Source organism: Petaurus breviceps, unplaced genomic scaffold (assembly GCF_028583685.1).
Source record: "Petaurus breviceps papuanus isolate PSGF00001 unplaced genomic scaffold, PetGlider_PUasm1.0 37, whole genome shotgun sequence".
In the NCBI taxonomy this organism is placed as follows: domain Eukaryota; kingdom Metazoa; phylum Chordata; class Mammalia; order Diprotodontia; family Petauridae; genus Petaurus; species Petaurus breviceps.
The window spans coordinates 108,695,823-108,710,812 of NW_027186296.1; the positions used below are offsets into that span (position 1 = coordinate 108,695,823).

Consider the following 14,990-nt stretch of genomic DNA (forward strand, 5'->3'; position numbering starts at 1 on the left):
AGACTACTCTCATCACCCTCTGCTTTGACTCCTATTCATGCGGTACTGAAAAAAGCTGGAGAAAACCACAAAACTGTGCTACCTGGGGTCACTACAAGTTTATTAATACACAATGATGAGATTATTACGGGATCTCATCTGGGCCCTCACAAGGCAAGGCCATTACACCTCCATAATTGATTCACTAAACCACTCATCACAGTGACTTTCCAAACCTTTTCATCTCTCCTCAAACCTTCCATGGCTCCCTCTTTCCCTGCCCTCTCAGCTGAGAACTTTGCCTCCCATTTCACTGAGAAAATTGAGGCCACTCACCAAGAGCTCTCTCTTTCCCCTCCTCCTTATCTCAGATAATTAAGCTTACTTTTGATGATGAGGAAATTCACCTTTCTAATATACTAAATAGCTTCACTCACCTCTATACCTAGTCTTGATTCCACAGTGAGTTGCTTCAGTGATTAATGAGCTGCCACCTTATTCTTTCCATCCCAATCTCAACCACTATACTTCTTCATTCCTAGTATGTTAATCATAAACCCTGCTAAATTACCACCAATCAATTTCTCTGCTCCTTTTCCCAATTCTTTTTCTTCTGTCCCTACTGCCAACCCTGAGCAAAGGAGATTTCCTAGTCTATTATTTTTTTTTTGGAGCATGAGGCCATTTCAAGATCCTTCCACTCCTTTCATATCTCAAAAACTTATATAATATCATTTCATTCTTTCCTTTCTCTCCTGTTTCAGAGTAGGTATGCCTACTCCTTATTAAGACTAATTCTTACCAGAATGAAAATTAGGATCTCATCAATTTCACATGACAAAATTTCACATTTTTATAATTTTATATCTTTGAACTAGTTGTAATTGATTATTGAAAGAGATTCTTCTGGGTACATGTGAAAAATCATTTAAATTTTTTTTTATCATTTTAGCTCACTCATAATTATGTCTTTGTCACCTAAAAGACCTAGAAATTCCATTTTAGATGTCTATTTTGCCACAAATTGTTGAGGATATAGTTAAGACCAATTAGATAAATGCCTCTCTACATTTTATATTTCCAAAAGTCACTATATTTCTCTACTAATTTGGAATCCATAGCTAAATAAGAATAAGTATAATGTTCTTATGTTAGCATTTTGCTGCATTCATTTCATCTTATAATTATTAGACTACAAAACTAATCCCTGGTCATTTTTGTGATCTCATTTCTAATATAGGTTTATAATTGGAGAATTGTCTGATTCAGAAAGTGATACTTTTGAGCAGGCAAAAGAATGGGATTTCCATGGAACAGAAGAAGAGCAGAAAGCATTCAACCATGGAACAGAACTCATTCCCTGGTATGTGTTGTCTATTAGAGCTGATGTTCATCAGTTCATACTCCAAGGAGCCACCGTCATTCACTATGACCAGGATGCACATCTATCAGCACGCTGTTTTCTTCGTCTTCAGCCTGATAATAGTACTTTGACCTGGATAAAACCTACAACTGCCTCACTAGCCAATACTAAAGCCAAATTAGGCATTACAGGAAACATAGCTGAGCCTGGAAAACTTCAATCACTTGGCAATACTGGATTAAGTGGATTGGTGGAAGGTTTCTTGGATTTGTTTTCAGTCAAGGCTGTGTACATGGGACATCCTGGCATTGATATGCACACTGTGTGTGTTCAGAACAAACTTAGTAACATGTCCCTCTTAGAGAATAGTGTGACACTGCTTTATGGACTTCAGACTACTGATAATAGATTATTACATTTTGTGGCACCAAAGCACACCGCTAAAATGTTATATGATGGATTATTAGAATTAACAAAAGCTGTAAGAAAAATGAGAAAATTTCCTGACCAGCGACAACAGTGGCTAAGGAAGCAGTATGTCAGCCTCTATCAGGTAAAGAATTTAGTATTACCTTCCATTAATGATACAAGATATTAATGGTTTGTCACTACATTATTGATACCTGGGCAAAGAAAAATAAATAATCAGAATTTCACTTAATTGCAATTTTAACTTCAAAACTTTGTAATCAGTGAACTGCCAATACGTGGAAGTGGCTAAACATACATTGGAAACATTAGAACTGAAATGTCAAATGCTCTAACAGTCCCCCAATAACCTGTGTAACTTTAGAGAAATCACTTAATGTTCTGTAGAAATTAGATTTTTAAGGTAAAAAAAAAAATCTCAATTTGGAGACCATATTATATATACACATATATATGCGTGCCTTTGGATGCCTGTATATATACATATGTATGTATAGGCCTGCCCCATCTGATTGTGCTTCACCTTATCATACGTCAGAGATAGTACATTTTTTACAAACTGAAGGTTTGTGGCAATCCTGCATTGAGCAGGTCTGTTGGCACCATTTTTCCAACAGCATGTGCTCTTTTTGTGTCTCTGTGTAACATCTTGGTAATTCCCTCAATATTCCAAACTTTTTCATTATTATTGTATTTGTTATGGTGATGTGTGATCAGTGATCTTTGATTTTACTACTATAATTGTTCTGGTGTGCCATGAACTTCACACATACAAGATGGCAAACTTAATTGATAAGTGTTGTGTTCTTACTGCTCCACCAACTGGCCATTCCCCAGTCTCTCCCTTTCCTCTGGCCTTTCTGTTTTCCGAGGCACAGCAATATTTTCCTGTTTTGTCATCTTAGCCAATCTGATTGGTGAGATGTGGTACCTCAGAGTTGTTTTGATTTGCATTTCTCTAATCAATAGTGATGTAGAGCATTTCTTCATATGCTTATAGATATCTTTAATTTCTTTCTCTGAAAACTGCCTGTTCATATCCTTTGACCATTTATCAATTGGGGAATGACTTGTATTCTTATAGATTTGAATCAATTCTCTGTATATTTTAGAAATGAGTCCTTTATCAGAGACATAGGTTGTAAAAATTCTTTTCCAATTTCCCACTTCCGTCTTAATCTTGGTTACATTGGCTTTGTTTGTATAGAAGCTTTTCAATTTAAATTTTCAATTTAATGTAATCAAAATTTTCCATTTTGCATTTTATAATGCTCTCTAATTCTTGTTTAGTTATAAAGTCTTTCCCTCTCCACAAATCTGACAGGTAAACTATTCCTTGTTTTCCGAGATTGCTTACAGTATCAACCTTTATACCTAGATCATGCACCTATTTAGACTTGATTTTGGTATATGGTATTAGATAATGGTCTATGGCCAGTATTTGCCATACTATATTCCAGTTTTCCCAGCAGTTTTTGTCAAATAGTGAGTTCTTATCCCAAAAACTGGGGTCTTTGGGTTTATCAAACAATAGATTACTATAGTCATTGACTGCTGAATCTCATGTGCCTAATCTATTCCATTGATCCACTACTCTATTCCTCAGCCAGTACCAAGTAGTTTTGATGACTGCTGCTTTATAATACAGATTGAAATCTGGTATAGCTAGTCTGCCTTCCCTAGCATTTCTTTTCATTAATTCCCTTGATATTCTGGACCATTTGTTCTTCCAAAGGAATTTTGTTACTATTTTTTCTAGCTCTATAAAGTAGTGTTTTGGTAAATTGATTGGTATGGCACTAAATATATAATTTAATTTAGGTAAAATTGTCATTTTTATTATATTAGCTCGACCCAGCCATGAGCAATTGATATTTTTCCAATTAGTTAGATCTGACTTCATTTGTGTGAGAAGTGTTTTGTAGTTGTGATAATATAGGTCCTGGGTTTGTTTTGGCAGGTAGATTCCCAAATATTTTATAATGTCTACAGTAACTTTAAATGGGATTTCTCTTTCTATCTCTTGCTGTTGAATTTCATTAGAAATATATAGGAATGCCGAGGATTTATGTGGGTTCATTTTATATCCTGCAACTTTGCCAAATTTATTTATTGTCTCAAGTAGTTTTTTGCTTGATTCTCTAGGATTCTCTAAGTATATCATCATATCATCTGCAAAGAGTGATAGCTTTGTCTCTTCTTTGCCTAATTTGATTCCTTTGATTTCTTTTTCTCCTCTAACTGCTACTGCTAACATTTCTAGTACCAGATTGAATAAGAGGTGTGATAGTGGACACCCTTGTTTCACCCCTGATCTTATTGGAAATGCTTCTACCTTCTCCCCATTACATATAATACTTGCTGATGGTTTTAAATAGATGCTACGTATTATTTTAAGGAAGACTTCATTTATTCCTATACATTCTAGTGTTTTTAATAGGAATGGATGTTATATTTTATCAAAAGCCTTTTCTGCATCTATTGAGATAATCATGTGGTTTCCGCTAGTTTTATTGTTGATATGATCAATTATACTGATGGCTTTCCTAATATTAAACCATCCTTGCATTCCTGGAATAAATCCTACCTGATCAAAGTGTATCATTCTTGAGATAAGTCGCTGTAGTCTTTTTGCTAATATTTTATTTAAAATTTTTGCATCTATATTCATGAGGGAGATTGGTCTATAATTTTCTTTCTCTGTTTTATCTCTTCCTGATTTAGGTATCAGTACCATATTTGTGTCATAAAAAGAATTTGGTAGGACTCCACTAATTTTCCCAAATAATTTGTAGAGAACTGGAATCAATTGTTCTTTAAATGTTTGATAGAATTCGTTAGTAAATCCATCTGGCTCCGGAGAATTTTTCCTAGGGAGTTCACTGATGGCTTGTTTGATTTCTTTTTCTGAGATGGGGTTATTTAAGTAATTTACTTCCTCTTCAGTTAATCTGGGCAACTTGTATTTTTGTAAATATTCATCCATTTCCCTAAGATTGTCAAATTTATGTGCATACAATTGGGAAAAATAATTCCTAATTATTGTTTTGATTTCCTCTTCATTGGAGGTAGATTCACCCTTTTCATTTTGGATACTCATAATTTGGTTTTCTTCTTTCTTTTTTTTATCATATTGACTAAGGATCTATCAATTTTATTGTTTTTTTTTTCATAAAACCAGCTCTTAGTTTTATTTATTAATTCAATAGTTTTCTTAATTTCAATTTTATTAATCTCTCCATTGGTTTTCAGTATTTCTAATTTAGTATTTAATTGGGGATTTTCAATTTGTTCTTTTTATAGGTTTTTCAATTGCATGCCCAATTCATTGACCTCCATTTTCTTTAATTTAATCATGTATGCACTTAGGGATATAAAACTTCCCCTAAGAACTGCCTTTAATGCATCCCACAAATTTTGGTATGTTGTCTCATTATTATCATTCTCTTGAATGAAATTACTGATTGTTTCTATAATTTCTTGTTTGACCCACTCATTCTTTAGGATTAAATTGTTTAATTTCCAATTAGTTTTAAGTCTGTCTTTCCATGGTGAGGCATAGCAATATTGAAATTAGGGCAATTAATAACCCAACATTGACCTTTTAAGTATTCAAATGACAGGAAGAGTAGATCATGTGGCAGATCTCATTGTTGTCTTATTTTAATAAGTTGCCACAGCCACCCCACCCTTCAACAAACACCACCCTGATCCATCAGCAGCCATCAGCCTCAAAGCAAGACCCTTCACCAGCAAAAAGATTATGACTCCCTGAAGCTCAGATGAAGGTTATCATTTTTTTTAGCAATAACTTATTTTTTTAATTAAAGTATGTACTTTTTTTAGATATAATACTATTACACACTTAACGAACTACAGTATACTGTAAATATAACTTTTATTTGTACTGGGAAACCAAAAACTTCTAACTTTATTGTGGTAGTCTGGAACACAACCTGTGATATCTCTGATGTATGCCTGTATTTATGTATATCCCCCCCCCCCAAAAAAAAAAATTCTTCCTAGAATCACAAATCTTGAACTGGAAGGGTCCTCAGAAGCCTCTTAACTAACTTCCTTATTTTTAGGTAGAAAAACCTCAGAGGTAGGATTTGAACCCAGGCTTCTCAGTAGTTATAGCCATCAGTTTGCCTTGCCCTGGCCTACTACTTTGTGGACAATTCATTAATCCTAATTAATCTATCTAGCATACTAGCTAGGAGTAATAACAGGGTAGGGTTGAAGAATAAATTGAAGTTAAATCCCAAATTTTGAAAAAAAAATTAGACTATATTCAAGGTCAGTCTATATGTTTCATTGTATAATGCCTATCTTAGTTTTGTCATCTATAAAATGGGGTGATTCTGTATACTTTCTACTAGTTCCATGAGGACAATTCAAGTCATATTTATGAAAATTATATGAGATCCTTGAGAGGAAAATGACCCTAACTATAGGTATTATTACTATATTATGGTACCATATGTAGGTTTTACTATATGCATCTATGTATGTGTTTTAATATGTATGTACATAATTTACATGTATGTTAATGCTTTGCTTATTAAGTGGTTAGACTAGTATTATCTTTAACCTTTCAGACTATCCATAAGCCCAGAAGTAAGCCAAAAGGCAGCTCTCAGTCCAATAAGAATTGCTCTTATAATAGTTAAGCATTTATTAAATAATGCCTAAAATGTGCAATGTCTTTTTCTAGGTGTTGGGAGATACAAAAACAAGACAGTCTTTCCCCTCAAGAACCTTACATTCTCCTGGGTGTGGGGTTGGTTAGGGAAGCCCATGTGCTTCTGCAGTTTTTTATTTTATAGTTTTTGCTGGAAATCATCAGTTCTGCGCTCCTGTTATATTCAGAGTAGGGGAATGAGCAGTGGAATAAAGAGGGATGTGAAGCAAGAGGAAACTGACAGTAGGAAATAACAGTGGAGAAAAAAGTACAGTCATTGTGTTTGTATGTGGAACCAAACCCATTTCTCCACACTGAAGAAAAACACGTTTTGTGTGTTAAAAATAAATTGGCACACTAAATAAATGTGTAGAAAAACAGTTCTGTACACCTCATTAGTCACTGAGGAAACTGGTAAAGGAGAAAAGCAGGGCTTCCAAGTAGCCAAGAAATCTCAGTAAATTCAGTGAATGGGCAAGCTGAACCCTGCAATCGATCAGCTTCCTGAGTCATTACTGTCTCAGAGCATGGCACAAAAACTGATGTTTATTCAGCAAAAGTTAGACAATCTCTCCTGAGCTCTGTTGAGTAAGGCGAGAAAATTCACAGTAATTTTTAAAAATTTTTCATCAAATACAATTAAACAAGATTTTTGACATTTGAAGCATTAATCTTAAATTAGTGGGGAAATGTATTCATCCGAAGCACCACATTCTTCAGTGATATCAGATAAATCATTCCTTGCTGTCCTTGGATTTTGTATAACCCTAAATCCTAAACAGAAATTTCGTGTAGCTTCTGTAGCCTTTCTCACTTCTTTCCTCCTTTGTGGATTTGGGGTGTTGTGAGCAATATCTCGCCAAAATAGGCAAATCCTGACCATATTTGTATCTAACTTTAAACTAAATATAGTTGTAATAATTAGATCACAGAAAAGTTCTTTCAGCAGAGGAGTGAGGATGCAGTTTAAAAAATTATACCACCATATTTTTGTATAACATTAAACATGTCCTATGTGCTAGGCATTATTCTAGGTGCTGGGAATTCTAAGATATAGTCAAAAATGGTCCCCAGCCTCAAAAAATTAACTGCCTAACTAGAGGGAGACAACATGTAATTATATAGGTGTACACAAAACAGATACAGTGTGATTGAGAGTGGAGGTAGAGGGGGCCCGCCATCTAAACTTCATGTGGAAGGTAGGTCTTGAGCTAAGCCAGAGAGATGAAGATGAGTCCCTCCTATAGATGCAGATGAAATGCCACGTGGGACAAACAGTGAGTGGAGTAAAATAATGTACAGTAACACAGGAAAGGTAATCTGGGGGCAGTTTGTGAAGACCTTAAATGTCAAAGAGAAAAATCTGTATTTGATCCTAAAGGAAATTTAGGTGAGCCATCAAAGTTTGGTGAGTATGGGATTCCTATGGTCAGACCTGCTATTTAGGAACGAGAGTTTGGTAGCTATACGAATGATAGGTTGAAAGGAAGAAAGATTTGAGGCAAGACCCATTAGGAAGCTATTGCAGTAGCCTAGACCAGAGGTGAGGAAGGCTTGAACTAGAACAGCAGCTATGTGACCAGAGAAAGGGGAACAACTCTTAGGGATGTTTGGGAGCAGAAATGACTGATTTGGCAACTAAGTGCCTGTGTGGGGTAAATGAGAATATGGAGCTAAGGATGACACTGAAGTTTCAAACTTAAATGACAGTAGAGTTATCCTCCAAAAAGCAATGGGTCTGAAGGGAACAGTAAGTTATGTTTTAGATTTGTTGAGTTTAAGATATCTTTGGGACATCCATTGTGAAAGGTCCAATAGGCAGTTGGTGATACCAGACTAGAGCTTAGAAGAGAGACTAGGGCTAGATCCATAGATGCAAAAAGATGATCACTAAATCTTTGGGAAATAATGTTGACAATAGATCATAAGTCAGACAGGGACAAGGCCCAGGACAAGTCCACCGAGACAGCATGTTTGGATTATGATTCAGCAAAGTAGGCAGAGAAGTAAAATCAAGTATGTAAGTGAAGAGCCAAGCAAGAAGAGTGTCAGAATTACAGAAGAGAGAATGTCTAGGTCAGAGGAGACACCAGCAGTCAGCAGTGTCAAATGCTGCTGAGAAGTCAGCTCCCACTGTGTGTACTGTGTTAGTCCCTAGGGATGCAAAGATAATGCATGAAACTATCTCTGCTTCCAAGGAGCTTACCTTCAATGAGGGAGACGTTGTGTGTATGTGTGTGTGTATTGTGCACGTGTGTGCGCATACATACATAAGTATGTCTATAATTACATACAGAATAAATACTCAAAAAATCCATTGCACTGTGAGCTCCTTAAAGGCAGAGACTATTTTATGTCTCCCTAGTGTTTAACACATTGCATGGTTTGTAGTAGGCATTAACATATGTTGGCTGACTAACTGACAAGTTAGTTAAATGAAAGATAATTAGGAATGAAAGATAAGAAGGATGAGGATTAAGAAAAGTTCATTGTTTGGCAATTAAGAAATAACTGATGACTTTGGAAAGGTCAATTCCTATTTAATTTATGAGACTGGAAACCAAGCAATAGAAGGTTTAGAAGGAAGAGGAGGAGAGGAAGATAAAGCAACTAGTACAAATAGGTTTTTCCAGAAGTTTGGCTGTGAAAAGGAGAAGAAATATAGGATAGTAGGTTACAAAGATAGGATGTTAGGGTTTTGTAAGGGAATGGGATCAGAGGCACATGTAGAGGATTTGGCCTTGGCTTTCACCCAAGTTTGGAGTCAAGGAAAAGAGAATGAAGCATAATGGCAAGAGGTTGTAGATGAAGGTGAGGGGAAAAGAGGGAGTTCATGGTGAATGGCCACTGTTTTCTCATTAAAGTATGAGGCAAGGTCTTCAACTATAAGAGTGGGGAAAGATTTCAGAAGAGAAAAGGAGCCTAGGAAAGACTATGGTCAAGAGTGAGATAGAGAATGGATTAAGAGTACAAGGATTACCTTGCTGCAGTGAAGGCGCAAATGAGATTCAATAACCTAAATCTGTAGTGCATCCCGTGAACACGGTTGTGACCTTTTCTAGCTCTGTTCAGAAGTCAATGAGTTGGAGTGGAGGAAGTAGACGATAGGAGTAATCTATGGTTGGAGACTGGTAAGAGCAAGTGGTGACAGAACAAGAGAACAGGGAGCTCAGTAGCAGAAAATGGTATAGATTTGATATTCCTTTTTCTGAAGAGCTTCTCAGTTATGTTACATTCAGTCCTCTCTCTGTAACCGTGTCATTCTTTATAGGAGGATGGAAGATTTGAAGGTCCCACTTTGGCTCATGCCATTGAACTGTTTGGTGGCAGACGTTGGACTACACGAAACACAAGCCCAGCGACACTGTCTAAAAGTGTGGAGAAACCCATTGTCCAAAGGAACAACACCCTTGGGATAAGTGCAAATAAGAAAAAGAAAAAAATCCTTATGAGGGTAAGAGTTTGACACTTTATCATATTTCACATCAGAGAAACACATGCTTATTGAATGACTCTAACGTACACCAAACCAGGTGCCATGGGGGATGTGAAAGGAGCATAGAACATTGTTCTCTGCCTTCTCATTATAAATTATTATTTAGTTGGAGAGAAAAAATTTCAATACGAACTTTTAAAACTGCTAAATTGTATAGTAAAGACTGTAAGGAGTACTTCCTGTAGGAAGTGGCAATTGAGTTGAGGGATTCTGTGACATAAGATGAGGAAGGAAGTAATTTCACCATGGGGGTCAGCCTTGTCATGTAAGGGAAGCAGCAAGCATACTAGTTTGGCAGGAGTACAGAGTATATGAAAAAGAATAATATGTATTAAGCCCAGAAAAACAAATGGGAGGCAGATTGTCAATAGTTTTAAAAGCCAAAGAGGGAAATTTGTATTTGATACTAACAAGGCTAGGGAATCAATGAAAGCTTCTTAAGCAGGAGAGTAACGTGATCTGACCTGTAATATCAATTTGGTAGCTGTGTGAAGATGGATAAGAGAGAAGGAAAGGCAGGAAGATGAAGAATGAGGCTTTTGCAGTAATCCTAGTCAGTGATCTCCCTGAGGCACAGATTTGATCATGTTCCTCTCCTACTCAGTCATCTCAGTAGTTACCTAGTATGTACAGGCTAAAATACAGATACAAAATCTTTTGACTTTTAAAACCCTTCACGCAAAATGCTCCTTCTCTGGATTTTACCTTTTCATTGGCTGTCTCCCATGCCTGGAATTCTCCCCTTCCTTTCCTGTCTTTTTCTTTTGTACTGAAATGCTCAATTTTTTAAGCTTTTGAATCTGAATACTTAGTTTTTCTTCAGTGCTCAGTTCAAATCCCCCTTTCTCCAAGAGACTGTCTCTGCTGGCACCCACCATCACTGCTAAAGTCTTCCCTCTAAGTTACCTCCTACTAGATAGAAAGATATACACTCGGGGACGGCCAGGTAGCACAGCGAGTAAGAGCACCGGCTCCAGTGTCAGAATGACCTGGAGATCGAATCCCGGGCTCAGACACTTAGCACCCACCCAGAAACACCTGGCCGTGTAACCTTGAGCAAGTTACTTAACCCCAATTGCTTAGGGGCAGCCAGGTGGCTCAGCGAGTAAGAGCACTGCGGCTCCAGTGTTGGGACGACCTGGAGATCGAATCCCGGGCTCAGACACTCAGCACCACACCCAGAAATAACTGGCCGTGTAACCTTGAGCAAGTTACTTAACCCTGATTGCTTTAAAAATAAAAAAAAAGATATACACTCACACATACTTACACACATACATGTATACATTGTTATTTGCATATTATATCTCTCATTAGAGTGTGAGCTTCTTGAAAACAAGGGCTATTTTGGCCTTTCTTTGTATCACCAGCACTTAACAAAGTGCCTGGCATATAGTAGGCACTTAATAGATGCTTGTTCTTGTTTGAGAGTGATGAGGGTTTGGATAGGGTAGTGACCATTTCAGTGGAGAGAAAGCAATGGATACAAGATATTTTTGGGGTAGAATAAGCAAGATTTGGCAACTGATCAATAAATTAAATGAGGATCAAAATAAATAATATATATAAATCCCTTTGCAAACTTATATCGCTTATTAGCTATGATGCTAGCTTTTATAATGAATATTTATCAGTCAGCAGTCATATTAAGCACCTTCTGGGTAGCAGTATTTACAAAACATTAAAAAATGAAAACACTGTAGTTTGGCAGGGAGGATACTAGCAGCTGGGGAGGGTTATCAAAATAGGCTTCCTGTGGGAGATCCTACCTGAGCTGCACCTAGAAGGAAAGTAGGGTTTTGAGAGGTGTGGCCAAAGGAGTGCTTTCTAGACAAGGGGGCTAGCCCTCATAAAGCCATCGAAAATGGAGATGGAGTCTCTTGTACAAGACACAGTTAAGAAGACCAGTATGCCTAGAGGAATGTATAATAACATTGTAAAGGTAGTTGGGGGCCAGTTGTGAAGGTGTTCATCATCAAAATGAGTTTATATTTTATCCTAGAAATAATATGGAACCTTTGAAATTTATTGAGTGGGGTGAGGGATGTCATAGTTAGACCTGTGCCTTAGGAAAATCGTTCTGGCCAATATAAAAAAGATAGGTTAGCATATAGAGAAAGTAAAGACAAGGAGACCAATGAGGAGGTCATTGCAGTAGTATAGGTGAGGAGTGATGAAGGTCCAAACTATAGTGGTGCTTGAAGGTTGAGAGACTGGACAGGTGCAAGAGATGCTGTGGAGGCAAAAACAGACAAAATCTAATATCCGTGTATCCAGCGAGCGTGAGGAATTGAGGATCGTGCTGAGGGTGGCAATGCTAAGGCCTAGAAGAATTAAAGTGCCCCATTTAGAAGATAGGTGTGTTTAAGGGGAAAATAGTCAGTTCTGTTTCGGACGTGATGAGTTTGAGGTGTCTTTGGGCCATCCTGTTCGAAATGTCCAGTAAGGAGTTAGTAACTCAGGACTGAAGCTCAGGAGAAAGACTAGAGTTGGATATGTAGATCTGAGAGTCATCTGCAGAGAGGTGATGATTAAACTTCTGTTAATGGATGAAATGTCACTGAAAGTGTAGTCCGTGCCAGAACCTTGGGGTATACCCAGAGTTAGTGGGCACGAAAGGAATGATGTTACAGAAAAGGAAGAAATCATGAGACAAGCAGGAAGACAACAAAGAGAGAGCAGGGCCCTGAAAAAGCCTGCAGAAAAAAAGAGTAATCAGGAGGCAAGGATTGTCAACCATATCAAATGCAACAGAGTTGTCAAGCATGAGAACTGAGGAAAGGTGATCCCGTTTAGTCAAGTAAAAAGGCCAGAAGCCATACTGTCAAGGGTTGGAAGACAGAGGATTAAAAGGGAGGCAAAAAGTATAGACAGTTTTTCTAGGAATTTGACCGAGAAATAGAATAGATTATAGGAAAGATGTGGTTTTCTTTGGAGCTTTTAAAGATGGGGAAAATTGTATAATTTCATTGTAGACAAACAAAGAACCAGAAGATAGGGAGAGAGAAGGTTTAGAGATAGAAAAAGAATCATTTTATTTAAAAGTATTTTGCTGGAAGTATAGGGGAAAAGAGTGGCAAAAATGCATCTCTTCCACCCCCTTTGCAGAGGTGGGGGAATGTAGATATTAAACTCCTCAAGCAATGAGGAAGAATGCTGGGAGTTCATAGAATAGCCAGCAGGGTTTTGAGAGAATGACCCGTCTGGAGTGAGTGAACCTTAGAGCAGGAAAAGCTGTTGAGTGATGATGTCTAAAAGTGGCAATGTGTATCAAGCAGCATACTTATTTTTCCTCTAGGCATACCATATTTTTGAGATTCCCTTTAACCCCAGGGTACATTAGGGCATCAGAAAAAAAGATACCTCTGTAGAATCCTAATATCTGACTCTTAGTATGGTTTCCCTTAGAAACAGTCTCATAAATCATAATTAGATTTTCATGGAGATAATAGAAGTCTATCTAATAATATAACTGCAATTTAGTATTTTGTAGGATGTTACAGTCTAACCTGAGAAATTAACCTCTATCTAACATTTCCTCTTTTGGAAATTCAATTCAATTCAATTTATTAATCCTTTATTAAGCATATACCATGTGCAGGGAGGCACTGGTGATATAAACTCTCTTGAGAACACAAACATTACTCTCATTAAACTCTCATTAAACAAACATTAAGCTCAAGAAATTTATAAGTGAATGGATAGTGGGAGAAGAAATGTATGCAAATAACTATTATGCCAAAGATTACAGGATCATGGTTTTAGAACTCAAAGAGACCACAGAGATCATGTAGTCCAGTCCTTCTCCTTTCAGATGGGAAAACTGAGACCAGGTAGGTTAAGGGACTTACCCAAGGTCATACAAATAGTAAGACTGTGACAGGAATTGAACCCAAGCCTTCTGATTCCACATTCAACCCCCATTCATGAGGAGAAAGAATAATCCAGAACATCTCAAGGAAAGATTTTGAAACGGCAGTTAAGGGTCTTTAACCTCTTCTTGAGCAATGGAAATCCACCTTTAAAACAGAGACCATGGAAGGCCATGATGAAGATGTTGGTGATGGCCTGAGCTGGTGTTACTAAAGCTGGGGAGTCCAGCAGGGAAGAGGTTGCAGTAGTGCAGAAAGGAGATAAGTGTCTGGGATAGATCGGACATGGTTTCAAGGGAAAGGAACAGAAATGTTCTGTATTGTGTTTCCAGGGTGAAAGTGGAGAGGCTACTGATGATGAGATGGCCATGCGAAAGGCAAAAATGTATAAAGAGTGTCGTGGCCGCAGTGGCTCAGATCCTCAAGACCTTAATGAGCAAGAAGAAGCAGGTAGAACTGTGTTTCCATATTCTAAATCTAGGTCATAGCTGGTTTTTTAAGGCTTATAACAATTAGAAATTTTGTTTTGTATTATGACTATGATACCTTAAGAATTGCCGGTAAAGCACTTTGTCTTACTGAAACAGCCCAAGTTTTCTTATCTGTGTGGTGTATTTTACACACACACACAAAAATTCATGAACAGCTGCATTAGAACTGTATTAACTTACATTATCTTCCCTTGTTGAACATGGAAAATGTTCTTTTGATGATACAAGACACTTGTCAAAATCTTGGTTTCATTTTTTAAGCATATTTAAGTTTAAAGACAACCTTTAAGATGGATTCAAGTTTCATATTTGTTATTATGGGGTTATTGAGAAACAAATATTAAGGAAATGTATAGCCTGTGACAATGTTTATTTTCTCTCCTATACTTTTATAGATCAGAATGTTATCATTAGTCCTAATAATCTGCCCTCCAGAAGAGCCCACTCTTTGACTACAGCTGGATCTCCTAACTTGGCTGCTGGAGCACCTTCACCAGTCAGACCACTTTCCTCACCTGTATTGTCACCTTCAAGCAAGAATCAGCCTAAGTAGGGACAAATTCTGTTGTAAAATAGAATCATTAACATAATTTAGTTGTATCTTTTTATTCTTTAGAGTAATCTTTTTGAGATGACCCTGTAGAATTTTGACTCACTAATTTAAAAAGTAATTGCC

General features: G+C 37.1%; 1 protein-coding gene across 4 annotated transcripts in view; it reads left to right on the forward strand.

The window, feature by feature from the left end:
* Positions 1-14,990, forward strand: part of PLCE1 (phospholipase C epsilon 1) — a 372,466-nt gene that overhangs the window by 266,522 nt on the left and 90,954 nt on the right. For all 4 annotated transcript variants that reach the window (XM_069099269.1, XM_069099271.1, XM_069099270.1 and 1 more), the window contains exons 8-11: positions 1,220-1,895; positions 9,727-9,909; positions 14,156-14,273; positions 14,710-14,863. In XM_069099269.1, the coding sequence (XP_068955370.1) occupies positions 1,220-1,895; positions 9,727-9,909; positions 14,156-14,273; positions 14,710-14,863 (1,131 nt within the window). The remainder of the gene's footprint in view (positions 1-1,219; positions 1,896-9,726; positions 9,910-14,155; positions 14,274-14,709; positions 14,864-14,990) is intronic.